This window comes from Chaetura pelagica, unplaced genomic scaffold (assembly GCF_000747805.2).
Source record: "Chaetura pelagica isolate M959 unplaced genomic scaffold, ChaPel_1.0 scaffold76, whole genome shotgun sequence".
Classification (NCBI taxonomy): Eukaryota; Metazoa; Chordata; class Aves; order Apodiformes; family Apodidae; genus Chaetura; species Chaetura pelagica.
In genome coordinates this window covers 10,517,156-10,536,221 of record NW_009970723.1, presented here as the reverse complement: position 1 = coordinate 10,536,221, position 19,066 = coordinate 10,517,156, and the positions used below count along the sequence as shown (strand labels likewise).

The window sequence follows — 19,066 nt, the reverse complement described above, 5'->3', positions numbered from 1 at the left end:
TTTAGGTCTAAAATACAGCAATAAAAAACTGCCTAATGAGGTTGCTCCTCCATCCACAGTAGTTGTGCTTTCCACTTACCTTGTCACAGAAAACCTTGATTTGGCAGTAGGCTCGGTGGATGGGTTTATTGCTGCGGTTGTTGTAGCTGTATGTATCGATCTGAATCATTAAAGGAAGGCCTTTTACTCCTTTTTGTGAGGAGAAGTCTGTGCTCAAACAATTCACTGTGATGAAAATCTGTGTGGCAGAGAGATCACTTTTAATATGCAGTACAAACTACTCCTATATTTCTGGAAATACATTAGAACAAATGGGAAAATAAAAGCTAATAGCCCCTCCAAAAAAAAAATTCATTCATTCTGTTACAATCTGCAGTCTGGCAGTTCACACATTTATTCCCTACTTCTGTCCTAAATCCAGCAAAGATGCTCCCACACTGGGAATAAGGACAAACTTTTAAGGCATGTATTGATGCTTCAGTTTGGGTCAGGAGTCTACAGTTTTGGTTAATTTTTTTATTGCCCCAACTCACTGTGCTTTGATTCACACCAGAGAACTCAGAGTGCATGTTCTAGATTCTCTTTGGAAGAGCCAGACCAGAAGATGTGTCCTAGAAGCAAACCTCACATGTTCCACCTGCTCAATCTGTAGGAACCTGCTCAATCTGTAGGAACTGTCTACAGATAACCTGAGATAAAATCTCCTAAAAAGTGTCTCACGTGGATGTCAGGTCTTCAGCCCTGCCTTGGTTCACTCTACAAACCTGCTCTGTACGTTTGCACTATTAATGTAGATATATTAAGACCATCTTGCATCATCCTTTCCAGCCATGTTTTGGTCTGGCTTTTCTGACAGAACAAAATTTAAATTCAGTGTGGCCAAAGAGAAGTCCTACCCTCCCCTACTCCCTAATTCTCTTCATGCTGTCATCAGTAGTACTCCTTCCTCCATTACACCAACAGATACTCCTTCACTTAAAGTGTCCTTCACTATTTTTCTTCAATGTCAAAAATGCATCCTATCCTGTCTTTCATACAGGGAAGGAGTTTCTCAAACATTTGTGAAACCTCTTCTTAAAAGTCCTCTTTGCCATGTGGCATCCACACTACTTGACATTGTCTTCAATTCTTGGCAAGCCCGGCCTCAGAAAACAACCTCGTGCTTTCCCTCTGTACCTACTTATGTCTGTTGACAGTCACTAGTCACCTCCTGCCCTCTAACCTCCATTGGCGCTGGGGGACAAGGTGTGCCTTGTTTGCCATGTGTTTGTACAGCACCTGGCAGAAGGGTCTCCCATCACCAAGTATCCCTCCCTAGAGGGATATGCACAAAGAGAACAAAAAGCCTGTCTGAGTGACCCAAATACCACCATCCCTAAAAGGGAGGCAGCTGAGAACAGAGAAGGGTTCCAGTAGGGCTGTTTAAGGGCTATTTTACCCTAATGGCAGAAGTTAACACTAGTCAGGTTTTTACGATGGAGCCAGAGTAGCTTGTTTGCCTGACTGAGCTAATGGCACCTCCGCATTTCTGCTTCTGATGGTATCACAGAGCTGCTTTTACAAATGAAATAGTTGAACTTTAACTGCCAGGAGAGCAGGGAGGCGGGGAAGGGCCCTAGGTGAAACTCTGATTTTGAAGCTGATAGTGTTATTTCTGTTTCAAATTACAACTTGGTCTCCTCCAGCTCCAAAGGTAAGTGTGGATATGTGTGCATATGCCTTCAAAATATAACGGCCTGAATTTTCATTTGCCTTGAGATTCCTTTACAGTGTCAGGGTATTGCTTTAAAGTCTGTGTGAACACAAGCAGTGCAATGAAGTCTAGCATAAAACACAGTCTAGTTTTGCTATATTTTAGCCCATACTTCTGTAGAGGGATTTTCCAAATTGTACTTTAAAAATGTGAGAGGGGATGTGCAGGCTTTGCATCGGCTCAGCAGTTTGTGCACCCACCACCTTGGCTTCACTCTCAGCTGAGAAGTAAAGAAAGGCCTTGTTCCACCTTAATCAACGACATACACTGCATATCTGTCCCGCTGCCTCCAGAAACACTGAGCCTCAGAGCAGGAGTGGCTGGGGAAGACAGACTTTATTAGGAGTCCCCATACAGCAATAACAGATTATTCAGCATGAATAATAGATTGATGCTGTAAGATTCAATATCCTTATCCTGACACTGTAATACATCAGAATGTCTCAGAGGAGCAGTAACTGTACATTCATGCACATGAAGCATACTATACTTTCTGTCACATCATTTGCACTTCACAGATAGACAGATGGATTCGAATTAACACAGATCATTTATTTTTGGGAAAATTTTCTGTCTCCACGCAAACTTCTATTAGCTTTTCTGTAAAGCACAACACTGATTCTGGATTTGGAAAACATATGGCGGTTGCAGAGGGAGGGGCGAAGAGGAAAGAAGTTCTGTTACTTGAGTTGATTTTAGATGGATTTTTTTTCTTTGCATGACTGAAGGTTTGTACCCGTTTCAACACCGTGGTGCAGGAGGCTGCTGCAGTGAATTGCAGGCTGCTGGGGAACCCTCTGGAGAGTCCCCTTCTGTCTACCCCTGCCCTGCCCAGGAACCTTCACCTCCTCCAGGCAGTGGCTGAGGAATGTTGCCTGCTCTGATCTCACCTGCCTGTCCAAGCACTGCCTGCTTTGCCCTTTACATCCCTCATCTCTCCTTCCTCTGCAGCTCCTGTCCATAATGCAGATACTCCCACTCTCAATAAGACAAGGAGCAAATTTGTTTTGGCTCCCTGTGGAGTTGTTTATGTCCTGTTCTACCTATTTCCCTTTTGGAAGATACTCTGGTTTAAGAGCCTCCTTGCTCTCATCTCTTGCATGGTAGTTACATGGTTAGAAAATGTAGAGTTAAGTAGAAATGACAGTAGCAATAATAGAAATCACTGTGTTGTGGTTTTTTTTTCCACCAGAGTCCTGTCTATACTTGACTTAGAACTATTTTAATGGATGTAACTATGGCTGTACCTGAATTCATTTACAAACTTTTTTTTTTCCTGTGCGAACTAGATTTTAGCAATGTTTTGCTATCAGGAACAAGTTTGGGTTGTCATTATAGCGATGTCTCTTTTTTTTAATGTCAGCATATCTTAGATTACAACAATTAATGATAGAGTTCCACCCATCTAGTCTCCAGCTCAGGCTTGCCACTGGCAATGAAAAACTAATTTGGAGAAACATTAGGTGCCTGAGAAAGTTTCAAAAGTGGCCTAAGATAACGACAACTCTTCTGTTTGTTATAGCGCATGTCCAGAAAAAGCATTCTCTCTTTTGGGAAAGGCACTTTTCCCCAGTGTAGCTGCTATTATGTGAATTACTGAGTGTTTGTTAAACACTGCAGCATAATTAGTGATGTACAAGACACAAACACATTAACCTGCCTTAAGTGAAAGCAGGGCCCAGAAATGCATTTCCCGTTTTATCATTTAATCCAGCCAACATGACTCCTGCTGTGGTCTCTCAGCTTATACATTTTAAAGGTCTGCAGTTATGAAACCTCTAATATAAGCCTTTCATTATTATTTACATTTCTGGCTCACATCATCTCAGAAAGAGCCAAGGGCAGAAGGGAGGAAAGCAGAACAAAACCAGAAACTTCCAGCAATTTCTCTACTGAATACTGGCAATACAGAGAATCTACGTCTGGGTGGTGGGTCTTTACAAAATCTTGTTTTAAGGTAGTTCATTCCTCCAGATTGTAACTACAAAGAGTTAAATTACTTGTCTCTTAAATGACTAACATCAATCCCATCATTCCTCACATGCACAGAAAGTGTGGTTTTATAGTTTCTCCTGCCAGCCATTACCTTATAAATCCCATACAAAGGTAAGACCTTTGTTTTATTTCAATACAAATGTCTCCAGCAAATGTTTACACTACTCTTTTGAAGGTTCCTCAACCTACACCACACCCCAGCAACTACATAAAAATGACATTTGCCTTGAATCCTAGATGCATACTTACTGAACCATTTGTAGACACTGAAATTTCAAAGTTATTTGCTACCACTGGTCAACTGTCTTTTACATATACATGTGTGTGCGCATGCATGGCATATATATATATATATATATACAAACACACACACACACGTGTACACACACAGACATACTTTATTAAACCAGTTGACAAGTCTAATCCTACATAGTTCCTGGTACTAATTCCCCCAAACAAAGTATCTTCCTCCAACCTTTACAATTTGAGAGTAGAGAATATATTTATTTCCTCCTTAATGAAATTAAATTTTATCTAAGTTAGGAAGAAAATTAATAAGTAAGAACAAACTAATTGTCAAACCTAGTCAAAGCTTGTCATAAGTATTGCCAGTAATGTTAAAGAAAAATGGATTGTCATAATACAAATCACTGCCACACTCTGCTGCTCTGTCAGCTTGATTTTACAGTCTTGCCCACTGGGATCATAGCTCACTTCAACCCACAATGTCTAAGAACCTAATCCTGCAAATCACTCACCCATTGAAAACGCAGCTTATTACTGTATGGGCTATGCCAAAACTCATTAAATAACTGGAAAGGTTCCCGGAGGCTACAGCATACTTTGGATTAAAGATCTACATTTCAGTTAAATATAGCAGGACAATGATTGCACGCAAGTATACAAAACAACTGCACAGCACACAACTTCTGTACGCACCAAAAAGCATGTGCCAGCACCTGCCTGAATAACACATCTGCCAATATGCCTGTTTACCACAGATCCAAGCTGCAGCACTTTGCAGAAATCAGTATTTTTTTGTCTGCTTTAAGATGACATTTTTCTTTACCAACTCTTCACTGAAGCTACACCTTTGAATTAAAAGTTTAGAAGTACTTTCCATAAAAAACATACAATCAGTGTATTGTTTCAGAGTAACATCATCCTAACCATTTTAAATGAGGAAAGTATTAATCAGAGAGAAGGCTACCTCAAAGAGTTGGTATGATTTATGACAAAGTTGTCCTCCGTTGGTCAGGAGAGTTCTGGTTCTTAATTATCTTTCTTGTGAGCTAACTTCTGTCAGCAATCAGACTACAAGCAGGCAGATTTATGTCTATCAAAAAGGAAGCTGAGCTCTCTGTTTGATAGGCCTCCACTAGAACTTTGTCAACCAGCCAGATGCTGCAGCAAAATCTTCTGCAGGGCAACAGCAAAGCAGCTAACTACCTTCAAGCATGTCATAAAGACTTTTAAAAGATAGGTTAAAAGTCAGCCAGTTCTTGCTGTTTGTTTCCTCACCTCTTTTTAAAAGAACTCCTTTAAAAATACCAAACATAGAATTCAGGTTCAACTAAAGGGAACCAACAAATCACCCTGTCCATAAATGTTTCAGATTTATATATGGAAGTAAATACAGGAGTGAAACAAAGACGGACTGTGCTCTTACTGCCTCCGCTTTCTTATTGCGTGCTATTTTTGTCTCCAGGCAGCACAAGGAAGAGTATGACATGGCTGTAGACCCTTCCCCTCATCTCCCTGTGTCCTGCTCTGAACCACAAGCCTCATGGTGATCTCTAGACAACAACCTCAGCAGAAAAGGACATTGTTCTAGAAAAAGTAAAGGATGTGCCAGGCCCTAGGCCTGCTCTGCCAGAAGGCAAGGGGACTGCTGTTGTTAACCAAATACAGCAAAGGAAATGCTAGTGGAGTGGTGTTTCTGCTTTTGGTGCTGTACTCCCAGTCCACAGAAAGCAATGGTGAGATTATTCCACAGCCCAACACATGATGTACAAGATTACATCTTTCACTGACTTGTTTTGCCAAGCAGTAGTCAGAAGATGAAGGACAGAGCATGAGGAGCTGGAGCTAACACCCCAGCTCCCTTCACTTTACTGAGGCGTTAGACAGGCTTCTGCCTGTACTCTGAATGCTTGTTTCTTCCATGCAAGATTCAACTGAGATGCTGCCTTACAAATGCTTAGCAGACTCACTGTTAACAGGCAGATTCTGGCTGTCACGCCCACACTGTTATACCCTCACCCTGAAGGGCTTCCAGGAGGAGGGTACTGCTCTGCTCCAGTGTGGGAGGAGAAATCTGTCTTAATATCAGCTACCCTCCAGGTGGAGTAGGAAAGTGAGAAATCCGATGCCCCAGATAAGTCTTCCTAGATGCAGGTTCAGTCTCTAAGGAGAAACAGGAATATTTGGCTGGGTGATTTCTGCTGCTTCTGGTTGATTTTTCAAGACTGCTCCCCTGTGCATTTCCAGCGGTCGGTCTCTGTTTTCTTTATTTCTTCCCGGGCCAGTAGAGCGCTTCATCACATCTCAGAGGCCCTGGAAAGAACTGCTCTGTGCCACTTTTGTCTGACTCAGAAGAGGAAGGTCTTTGTGCCTGTGAGGTTAAGTTTTAATCTTGAAATTGTGGTAAAAAGGGAAAAAAAAACACTAAGCAGAAACAATGAACCCAGTTTAAAGATCATCATTCAATAAGGGTAAGAAAAGAGAGTCTGTAATTAGGCCTTGAAATTCTTCATCTCTCTAGGATGAGGTAATTTTTGGAGAAAAAACAGCCTTCAGTGACGTGCCTCAAGAGTCCACAACTTTTAAACACTGCAGGGGCATCCTATGGGAATCCCCAGACCCAGAACAACTGGTTATTGTATTAAGACTCTACAACAAGAGCAAGCATGTGGGTACGTGCACATATGTGCTGGGAAGGAAACACTTCAGTGCACAGTGATAAGCTTGCAGGTACAAACTGATTTATGCTTGATAGACCAATACCAAAGTACATTGTGAATCTTCTTGCTTTTATCAATACATTTGCACCTTAAGCTCCTAAAAGATCCATTATTTTATAACTACCCCCAAAATAAATACGCATAAGACAATTTGCATTTTAATGAATACTTCCTACAGAAATACAAGTTGCTTTCTTAAATTTTACTCCTGACACTTTTTTAATCCAGCAACAATAAGAGAGTCATTATCTTAAAATCTTCTGTATTTCATGGGATCATTGTGAGACTGTGTTCTTAATGTTCCAGCACCCAAGGCAGAAGCAATGGGAATGGCATGAGATTAGAACAAAACAGCTGAGGATAACACCTGACATTACCCAATGTGACTTTCTTGCTCCTAGATCAACATGTTGTCTTGCTAAGTCTGGCTTGAAGCTGTAAATGCAAGTGTGTCAAAGATCTGCCAGCCCTGGCAATGGATTCGGCCGCTGCTGGTGGGATGAAACTGCCATGTTCCAGCCCTGGTAGTGCTTCTGTAAATGTCCTTGGGAAAGTTCGTCATGTTGGAGATCCCAAACCCGTATTTGTTTGCATAATGATCACATGCACACAATGGTAATCTGTTAAGACTGCAGAGGACAACATACTGCTGTGTTTTGAAATGGAATCACATAATAGAGGAATATCTGGGGTGGTGAGAATGTAATCATTACTTGAATAAATATAGCACCATTAGCAACTGAGCCAAGTAGAACTTTGTTTACCAAAGCCAGCTTTTGAAAGAGCTAGGTGGTTTTCAGAACTACTGTATTTTCTTTAGTGCTCTGTTCTTTTCAAATGTGCATCAGAGATTAAAATCACTGTGACTATGAACCTCAGCACCTTTAGTCAGCAAGACAGGACAGTGACTGTTAAAGTGACCACAACATGTTCTATGCAACCTCTCTATGGCTCTGTTAGAAATGCAGTAGGGAATCATGCATGAAGACATCTCTGCATTTGAAAGATCCTTAACATTACTTGAACGCTGGGGTTTTTGTATTCAACATGAAAACAGTATCAAGGAGTCTGCTAAGGTCAGTAGTGTTAGCAGTTTATTATTGCTACGTCCTTGATAGTCCCACATTACCCCCACTCATTTTACACAGCCTATTTCCTTTATTGTTTGCTTTTCGGGGGCCAACTTCTTATAATTACCGGCAGCCTTTCATTGCTACCACAGTAGTCTATAAAACTGAAACACTCTGCCACTCTTTGGATAACTTTATCTATAAGGAACTCCTGGTGCTCTGCTGTCCTTGTTTATAGGTCCACTGCAGAAGTCACATCCTTGAATGCAAAACCCCACATCTGAGGATACTGGACCACAAGAGAGGGACAGGCAGAAAGCACCAGTTCTGAAAAACACATTCATTCCCACCTGCAAGGACAGTCTGTGTAACACTAAAAAATAATGGCACAAACACAAAGGAAGGCATAGTCTAGCTTACAGAATATTGATTATTTGAGATACTAATAGTATAGAAAGGAAGTTGATAATTTAGAGAAGAAGCTATTCACCTTGTCCTACACTGATTTTTTAAGTAGGAAAATAACTTTTACTGTTTCTCAGACTGGCCATATTTTCAATGGAAAATCAAAGAGAGGACACAAGCAAAAAACTACACTGTGAGAGTGTTGCATGTTTGCCTCACAACTACATCTCTATTTGTCAGTGATATAGACACAAATGCAATATTATCCCAACAGCCATTAGGTACCATCTTGTCTTGTACAGATGGCCAGAATCCCTGGGGTTAGTGAAACACCACGGTTTGCCTGGCTTTGCAGAGACTGAGCTCTCTCACCTTCACCCACCCTTCTTATTATTTGTTAAAAAGAAGAGAAGTGGAACAGTGACTAAGGATGAATGGTATTTATAAAGGGATGCCATCTGGATGGCTTTTCCTCACCTTTGCCTCCTCATTGACATCCCAAGTAAAGGACACAGCATTGAATGCTATTTCTTCAATATTCCCAATGGTATTAAAACTCTCCTTGTAATCAGCTGTAAGAAATAACAAACAAAAGACTTATCAAAAAATTTGAACTTTCTCTTTCACAGTTCCTAGTATGTATTTGCTTTTTTAGCTGGGTTGTCTAATGCATGAAAACTATGTCTTGTAGTATTTATGCTGAATCTAAGCTTAATCTAAGCTTAATCGCAAAGAGGTAATATACTGCAGCTTGAGTCTTATGCATAGTAAATCACTAGCTAATGTTCTTGGGAAATATTGCTTGCTCTCAAAAAGGAATCAGTGTGACTAGTGGGAATGAGTGGGTGCGTTCATTAGCTTGGCCAAGTAATGGCCCAAACTGGAAAATTAACTAAAAGCTCTTGAAACATTTAAAGGGACTGTGCAAACCTTGACATAAATAAATGACATTATGGTAAATCCTAAAGAAGCTTTCTAAAAAGCTAAGAGCTATCACTGGAGGAAATAATCAGTAGTACACATTCCTTGCACAACCATTTCAACTTTCCCAAGAATTACTGCACTGGATGCTGGATCTCTGGTTAAAAACAAAAACAAAACAAAAAACCAACAAACAAAAACACACACACAAAAAAAAAAACACTACAAAAAAAAGAAAAAACAGAAAACAAAGAATCAAAGTCTGTATGATACTAAAACAGTAACCAAACCTAAAGTATATTTAAGTTGTCTGACTATAAAATCTGCACCCTCTTCTCACTTATTTCCAAAGGGCTGTTAATATTAAAAATAAGGTGGCATTTCAGAAGGAACACAAAGCAAAAGGGACAAAGTCCATATTTCAATATTTCATATTTCAAAGTCAAATTGTCTGACTATAAAATCTGCACCCTCTTCTCACTTATTTCCAAAGGGCTGTTATTATTAAAAATAAGGTGGCATTTCAGAAGGAACACAAAGCAAAAGGGACAAAGTCCATATTTCAATATTTCATATTTCAAAGTCAAATTGTCTGACTATAAAATCTGCACCCTCTTCTCACTTATTTCCAAAGGGCTGTTATTATTAAAAATAAGGTGGCATTTCAGAAGGAACACAAAGCAAAAGGGACAAAGTCCATATTTCAAAGATGACCCACCCACTGCAAAAACAGTAAGGGCAGAAAACCACCCAAAACAGACAACTTCCAGGTCTTTAACACACTTTCTTCTTTTTGATGACAGATTAAGACAAAGAGCAGGTTTTTAAGGAGGTCATGTCTGCTTGATTAAAGGAGCTCCCAGATTCTTCAGGCAAATGCATCAGCTCTCTCTGGGACATACACATTTCCTTAGAATCCCTTCAGGCCTGTAATGGCTGTAATTGAACTCAGTACCAGAGGGCTGAGATTACATCATGCAGCAATCTTGATCCAACATTTGCCCAAGTCTGTGCTTCAGAAGCACACAAATTCTTAGCTTTGTAATCAGGTATAGAAAGAGGATGTTTTTTGTATTTTATAAATGAGACACTCGAGTGGTTTAAATATTAATTTCCTTTGCCTTTCTAACAATCAACTGTTTGTCTTTAAAAACTAAGATTTATTTAACAGTTGAGACACACAATCAGTTTACTTTTCTCTCATCTGAAATGCAGGGATGATGGCATTTCACTGGGTGCTTGTATACAGAAGTTATCTTGGATACAGTAAAAACTGTGTGCCTAGTATACAGAAATTATCCTGGATACAGTAAAAATTCACTGTTCCGACCACCGGATCAGCACAAGATATCTGGTGATGTAGCAAGTGAACATGGTGCTGGAGAGAGCCAGCAAGCTTTTCATTTCCCATCATGAACTCAGAACTGCTTTCTAACTGAAGTAATTGACTTCACTACCTAAATTCAGTGTAGTAATGCAAATGAGAGGAATTAGAAGATACATAAAAAGTTTAATATGCATGTGCACAGATCCACCCACCCTTTAAATTTATGATTCACCAGCAAATGCCTCATGCAACTGACTGCTGCATATGGGCGTGCTGTGTAGGTGCACTTTGGAAAGACACGAATAAGATGTCTTGTAAAGACACATGTTTTCTTCTCCTAAAAGGCTGTCAGAATCTCACATCCCATCAGCCCTCCCCTTCCCCCTACACATGCCTCCATTCCCTTAATTGCTATACACAAATCTCATGGAGTGTCTATGTGACATGCTGTTTAAAAGCAGAAGTGTATCCTATTCCCTTCAATTTACAAGTAATTAAAGAAGAATCCTCAGTAGATTAAGAATGTATTTACATCCAAGGACATTTGAAAGTTGTTAATATGACTACAGTTTTTCATTTTTGCTGCTGTGTGTTACCTGAAACTGAAAATTTGAGTTCTTTGACACGCAAGAAAATAGCTTTACAGGAATTGTTTACTCTTTTGTTGAGTAAATTGCATATTAAACAATGGCAAATTTCAACATTAAACACTTATCATTTACCTCCATTACATATCACTGTAGTGCTGGTTGTATTGTACACATAAGTAATACCAACTATCCTGCAAAAAATTATGGGCAAAGCTCTGGAGCACAAATAATTCCAAATCCAAAGCTTCCACATCCACCCTTTATGTCTGTGTTTGAACCTGTTCCAGTATCTATCAAATTATGGTACTGTTTATAAACAATCAGTATTTGCTGCAATCTAGTATTATAATCTGCATTTTGAAAGAAAAAGCTAGTGATCCAATGTCACAGCACTGTGGAAAAGCCAGCTTTCCCCCCCTCCCAGTCCTGTGCTAAACAGTGAAAGTGTCTTCCTCCTTCTTCAGAAAAATCCACAACAGCACACTGTGTTTTCTGGAAAACACTCTTCCTTCTTGCTTAATAAGTGTCAAGTCCTCAGGTTTATTCCTCAAGCACTAATGACTTGCTTGCATGTAAGTACATGCCCATCCTGTTAATTTCTATGCATCTACAGACCCAGTAGTGCATCTAATCCATTCAACCACCTTTTCAACCACCTTCCTCCCAGGAGGTGCACCAGCCAGCACATAAAACAAATTAAAGCAGTGATCCCTGCACATCAGGAGTGAGGGAACAAGTCACTGTTTCCTCTGATGTCCAGAATGTAACTGCAGGTCAGAAGGCAGAAAGACCTGTGCCACCAGAGAAAGCAGCACAAGCAGAGTCATCACCCCTATCTGAGGGCTGAATAGCAGGACCCCAGAACTAGAATGTCCCAAATTCATTTGATCCTCTGCCTGCTCAGGACAAGGTCATACTCTAGATTAAAAATGCATTAATAAACAATTTTAAAAGATTTATAGATGTTCAACACATGCTACAAACATAAAATTAATATAAGATTAATTACTGTAAACATCTACGGAACGAGTTACACAGACTTATGGCTATTCAGGTAGTTTTAAAGGAGCCAAATACAAAAGTAACCCTTTATGTATCACTGATACTTGGAGTTAAATCCAAAGTATCAGAGAAGCAGGGCTACAGCAGGTTGCCAGACCATCCCCTGAAACTGAGACCAATCTGACACCCACTCCTGCCCTTAGCAAGTTTCTCTCAGTGTCTGTTTAAATGGTTTTCCAGGGCGTATCCTGGGTTTTGCTCTTTTCCCTCACAGGCACCTCTCTGTTAACTACACAGGGCCTGGACACAGACTTGGTATTCCTTACAGGAACCCTTCAAGGGGCTGCATTTTTAATGTGAAGGGAAATCTTCATAAAGCCACACTATAATTTAGCTTAGAAGGGACTCCTGGAGGTCATCTGGTTCAACCCCTACCCTACTCCTCCTCAAAGCACAGCTAACTTCAAATGTGGATTAACTTGCTCATCTGATGAGCAAGATCATCTTATGAGAAAACGGAAAGATCTTGCCAAATATAGCTTGATGCTTTTATGGGAAAGGTAGCTGGGAGCCATTCTGGCCTAATTAGCCAAATATTCACAATGTAAGTCCCAAGGAAAATGTAATGTACTTCAAAAACATTATGTTTGGGAAGCAAAGGCCATATTTCAGTTGTTCTCAAGAAAACACTACTGAGCAAAATCTAGGTGCTCTTACAGTTCTTACATCTGACAGGGAGTGCTGTATCAGTAACTCTTACCACTCCAGGCTTTGCCCGTGTTTGCAGTCCAAATAAAGAACACAAGCCAGAGTGCCTCAGAAGTCAGCACAGACTTACTTCATCTCAAACTAATGGGAACATAAAAGACATTCACTCTAACACAGATAAACACACAGGTCACGTACTGCACTTGCTTTGCAGAGCACTGCTTTACAGAACATGCACCAAAAGCTGCCTCGTTCAGGTAAGGGGGCTGAAATGTGCTGGTACACTGTGAGTGCAGTGGAGTCAGAGGGTGTTGGCACTGCACTGGAACAAGCTCCTCAGCACACACACCTCTGAAGGTATGAGCATTAACATTGCAAGCTTGTAGGGACTAGCACAAAACAACAGGCAGCCTTCAGAAATAGCTGTGACGTGGCATACTGGCTCTTTTAACGTGTCATGATAGGAGTCATTTGGTCTAGGGTGGAGGTTTTACTGCCTTAACTATCCCAAAGGACCGATAAATAAATAAATAAATGATAGAAAATTTGGGGAAACCGTTAAACAGTTCAGCCAGAACTATGATGACAGGAGGCAGAGAGGAGATCCTGGAAGAGTTGCTTTGACCAAACACACTTGACTTTAAATAATACTAGTCTCAAGTGGAGACTAAAGCATTTGAAAGTCAAAAGGCAGTGCATGAGTAGGAACACTTGGGGACTGATTCCCAGCACTGAGGTGTTTGATCACCTCTGAGGTCTTGCAATGCTCTGAGTAACTAGGCTTTTTTCCCCCCTCTGCTCTGCCCCCTCTCATTCCTGCCATTCAATGGTTTGGTTCCCTCAGGCGGTCAAAACAAGATAGGCATTGTCTGCTTTGGTCTCGCCGACTCCTTTGACTGGAATCCGCTGCAGATGGCTGCGTGTGTAAACTGCACGTGGGAGGGGAGAAGCGCTTGATGTCTAGACACTCCCACAGATTTCAACTTCAGGCTCCTTGGCAGCAGGTACGTGCTCTTCCTCTGCTAAAATCTCCCAAGCATGCGGACAGGGCAGTTGTGGGTGAAATGGGCTTGTAAATACCTTAGATGGGATGAACGATAAACAGGTCTCTCAGGATAGCACACCAGAGCTCCCTTCTCCCTCACTTCTCTCTGATACCTACAAGACTCCAGAACTGGGGCTATAAGACTCCTTTGCAGTCACCATAATGATAGCATCATCACTCTCAGGCTGCACTTACACATCTTAACTGTTATGTGGGCTGCTATTATTACTGGATCAAAGAGCGTATCAGCCTTTGAAAAACTAAAGGAAACAAACACTCTGCTTGTGACTTCCCAGCATCAGAAGGTGGAATACCACTCACTACACATGCAAGGGGCAGCCTTACTTTGTGACTACTGAGGACCATTCCTTCTGCATGGCCTTCATCCTGTATCATAGATCCCATAGCCCAGTCCTAGCAGCAACAAGCCATTACTAAAAACCGTGGAACAAGACTTGCAGCCACTGACAATATATCCCACCACATCCCTGTGCAAGGTACCAGAGATTTCCACGTTCTGCAATCTTCCCTGGAACATCTGGAGATCCTCTTACACTCACCAATATCGAGGACCCTCTGTTTAGCAGTGTGCTGCCGAGAATGCCAGTATTTCCAGTACTTGAGCTGTTCATCTCTGTTTTTATCCTCACTGAAGACCACCATAACCACACTCTAAAAAAATCAACACAAGTTGCATTAGTTAGTATAATTTATAATAAAAAATCCCACAAAAATTAAAATCTCCCATATGCCTCTACTGCTGATCTAGTCACCAACCTCCCCCAGTACTTTTATTGTAGAAGATTGCTGGGTTCTATTCCAGTTTGATATTGCAATGCACTCAAAGATCCAGGGCAGAATAAATGTAACTTTCAAATAATGCAGTGCCTAGAATTATGTTCTTAATAGTTCAAATAAATTAAATCATGTTCTTAGATTTAAGAAGTCCAAGTTCTCTTATGTAAAAAGTAGTTATTTCAAGGTCAGAGGATCCCCAATTCCAATTCTGATTCAAGAATCACACAGAATCACAGAACTGTCAGAGTTGGAAGGGACCTCTAGATATCTTCTAGTTCAACTCCCCTGATAAAGCAAGATCCCCTAGGGCATGTTACTCAGGACTGCATCCAGGCAGGCCTTGGACGTATCCAGAGACTCCACAGTGTCTTGTCACCCTCACTGTAAAGATGTTTTCCCTCATGTTCAGATAGAACTTTCTGTGTTTCAGCTTGTGCCCATTGTCTCTTGTCCTATTGCTGGGCACTGCTGAAAAGAGCCTGACTCCATCCTGCTTACGCTTGCCCTTTAGATATTTACAGACATTAATAAGGTCTCCTCTCAGCCTTCTCCTCTCCAGGCTGAAGAGTCGCAGCCCTCTCAGCCTTTCTTCATAAGGGAGATGCTCCAATCCCCCAGTCATCTCTGTTGCCCTCTGCTGGACTCTCTCTAGTAGTTCCCTGTCTCTTTTGAACTGGGGAGCTCAGAATTGAACACAGTATTGCAGATGGGGCCTCACTAGGGCAGAATAGAGGGATGACCTCCCTTGACCTACTCACCACTTTCTTCCTAATGCATCACAAAATGCCATTGGCCTTCTTGGCCACAAGGGCACAATGCTGGCTCATTGTTAACTTACTCCCTACCAGGACTCCAAGATCCTTCTCCTCATGCCTGCTTTCCAGCATGTGATGATGATGAAACTATACTGATGCATTACATTGTTCCACCCCAGGTGCAGGACCTTACATTTGCTCTTGTTGAACCTCATTAAGTTCCTCTCTGCCCAACTCTCCATCCTGTCCAGGTCATGCAGCACAGACCTCTGGTGTGTCAGCCAATCCTCCCAGTTTCGTATCATCAGCAAACTTGCTAAGGATACACCCTGTCCCCTTGTCTAGGTCACTAATGAACACGTTAAACGAGACCAGACCCATTACTGACCCTTGGGGAACACCTCTGGCTACAGGCCTCCAACTCAACCCTGCTCCACAGATCACAACACTCTAAGTTCTGTCACTCAGCCAACTCTCAATCACCTCACTGTGCACCCATCCAACCCACACTTTCTGAGTTTCTTAACGAGGATATTATGGGAGACAGTGACAAAAGCTTTAATGAAGTCAAAGTAGATTACATCTCATGCTCTTTCCTCATCCAGCCAACCAGTTATGACATCATAGAAGGCTAGCAGGTTAGTCAAGTGTGATTTATCCTTGGATAGATCCATGTCAACCATTCCAAATAACTTTCTGTTCTTCAATGTGTTTAGAGATGACATCCAGAATTATTTAATCCGTCACCTTCCCAGGAACACTAACCAGCCTGTAGTCTCCTGGCTGATCCTTCTTGCTCTTTTTGAAGACTGGAATGATATTTGCCATAATGCAGTCCTCAGATACCTATTCTATTCTCCATGGCCTTTCAAAGATGATGGTCCAGCAGTAACATGTGCCAGTTCTCTCAGCACTCAAGGGTGCATCCCATTGGGGCCCATGGACTTATGGATGTCCAGTTTGGCCACTGGTCTCTAAACCAGTCCTCCTCTACTGAGGGAAAGTCTCCTCTCCAGATCTTTCCCCTTAGCTCTGGGGTTTGGTATTCATAAGGAACAGCTTTAGCAGTGAACAACAAAGCAAAGACAGCATTCAGTAACTCTGCCTGCTCTGTGCTTTCCACCCCTAGGGCATCCACCTCATTCATCAGTGGGCCTACATTTTCCCTAGTCTTCCTTCTTCTATTGATATACTGGAAAAAAACACAGTGGCTGAGTAGAGTTCTGCTTGGGCTTTGGCCCTTCTAATTTTCCCCCTGCATAGGTTCACTATATCTTGGTGTTCTTCATAATTTGCCAATCCCCTTTTCCAAAGACTGTAAACTTTCCTTTTATTCCCGAGTTCCAACCAAAATTCTCTGTCCAGCCAGGCTGGTCTTCTTCCCCACGTCTCGTCTTTCGGGACCTGGGAATGGCCTGCTCCTGTGCCTTTGGGAGTTCCTCCTTGAAGTATGACCAGCCTGCCTGGGCTTCTTTACCCTTCAGGACTGTCTCCCAAGGGACACTCTCAACCATGCTCCAGAACAGGCTAAAGTCTGCCTTCCAGAATTCCAAGGTGGCAATTCTGCTGGCTCCCCCCGCCTTGCTTCTCCAAGAATTGAAAACTCTGACATTTCATGATCACTCTGCCCAAGTCAACCTCCAGCCTTCACACACCCCACTCCCTCTGTTAACAAGCAGAAGGTCCAGCAGGGTACTTTCCCAAGTTGGCTCCCTCACCAGCTACGTCAGGAAGTTATTTTCCACACATGCCAGGAACCTCCAGGACTGTTCCTTCTCTGCTGTGTTATATTTCAAGCAGACATCTGGGAAGTTGAAGTCCTCCACAACAACAAGGGCTGGTAACCTCTGTCAACTACTTATAGAATATTTCATCAGCCTCTGCATCCTGGTTGGGGGGGTCTATTAACAAACTCCCACTGTGATGTCTGCCTTAATGGCCTTCCCCTTGATCCTTGCCCATAAACACTCAATGCTTTCATTCACATCATTAAGTTTTAGGCATTCATATCTATTCATATCTAATATAGAGGGCCACCCACCACCAGGCGTGGACAGTCCAAGTGTTGGAGATCAGATTCCTTGCCACTCTGGAAGATGACATTACACCATAAAGGCATGTGTTATTATGGAGCTCAGGCTCGCTGGCTAAAGGCAGACATTTTTAATTTTACCATACATAGTCCAAATACCCTTCTCAGTAGAAGGACTCCTGCATACATGTATTTAATGACAAACAGCATGACTATTTACTGAGTTTTGCTGAGCTTTTCAGTTCAAGTTCTAAATTCCCTTTGTTAAACTGTGTGATTCAAAGGAAACATTGAAACTTGATGCAAAACTTCACATGAGTAATAAAGGCTTTTTAAGAAGTCCTGCTGTAGACAAGCAAAACAAAAAACACAAAACAATGAAAGAATGTTCATGCTAGGTGACCTGAAGTGAAAAGAAATCACAATGAACACAAAAAAACCCTTTTATGTTTACTCTTTTGTTCTCATTCTTCCTTTAACCCTGAGTCACCAAGCTCATAAAAAAATACCATCAAGGTGTTTCATAAGCCGAGGAGCTAGATCACAGTTGGTTCACAATCTATGTCTCTCCACAGAGTCAGCACTGTAACACTTCACGTGCTCTGTGACTGTCTCCATTCCACCTATAAGAAGCCAAATAGCATCACTGTGTCTTCCAAGTGTAGCTACTGCATGGGCACAAGGCAAGACATGCTGGGGGTGAGTCCTGAGTTATGAGTATGTATCCTGCCTGGCCAGATGTTGCACTAACCAGAACTGGCAGTGCAGGCTGTAGCTTGTCCCCAAGGACAGCATTCATCTTTTTCTTCTGTGAACCACTTACATGGAACTTGTAGAGGTTTAATACCTTCAAAACCTCCTGCTCTTTCTCAGGTTTGGGTGGAATTGGCAAGAAATTCAACAGATTAGTGGCTGGGGGCCTGGGAAACAGAACATGATGGTGACAGTTGTGTGTGGTTTCACAATCTTCTGTAAACTGTACATCCTCCAAAAGAAATGGTCTCATCCCTGCTTTACAATTTCCGCCCTTCTGCTGCCACAGCTTCAAAACTCATGTGGCTGTGCAGTGAATGAGACTTATCAGGACTGGTTTTCAGCCAGACCAGTGAGCTCCTGTTTCAGCTGTACAGGTGCTAAAGCTGGCATCACAAAGTGGGAAGGAATGAGTGGCTGGCAGGAAGAGACACCCTTCTACCACAGAGAAGTTTTACATCAGCTTCAACCAACAATGAAATGCCATCATCAGCTTCATGTCCTTAGGAAACGAGGCTAAAAATTAACTGCTATTCAGGTTTACAAATCATTGCCTCTCTTTTAGGAAGAGTGTCTCTAAACATAATGTATGATTAAAATATACAGATTGTTGTCTGCATCACCGCTGACAATGACTTTCATCGGTTCCTTCAACTAAAGTCACAACATTTTTATTTATTTGAAGCTTTGCAGCCTCATACATATGCAGCTTTTCCAGCTTCAGGGTGAAACTTGCAGGGCAGCAACTCTGAGGCTTATTGTTCATTCCAAGGTTACTAGGTTAGGATTTGCTTACTCAAAAACACTACCAGGGAAATCAGGAGTCCTGATTTCAGGAGGCATTTCAGATGCTGCCGAACACTCAAGATCCAGTTCTTCCCATGGAATTGAAGATGCAAAACATTCATTTTGTCATACTTCTGAGTGAATATCAAGTGAAAGCTCACAC

General features: G+C 41.7%; 1 protein-coding gene across 1 annotated transcript in view; it reads right to left on the bottom strand.

The window, feature by feature from the left end:
• Window positions 1-19,066, bottom strand: part of GRHL2 (grainyhead-like 2 (Drosophila)) — a 58,678-nt gene that overhangs the window by 24,394 nt on the left and 15,218 nt on the right. Inside the window, exons 7-9 of the mRNA XM_010006525.1 lie at window positions 14,340-14,451; window positions 8,664-8,758; window positions 80-238 (exon numbers count right to left, since the gene is read on the bottom strand). Of these exons, the coding sequence (XP_010004827.1) occupies window positions 80-238; window positions 8,664-8,758; window positions 14,340-14,451 (366 nt within the window). The remainder of the gene's footprint in view (window positions 1-79; window positions 239-8,663; window positions 8,759-14,339; window positions 14,452-19,066) is intronic.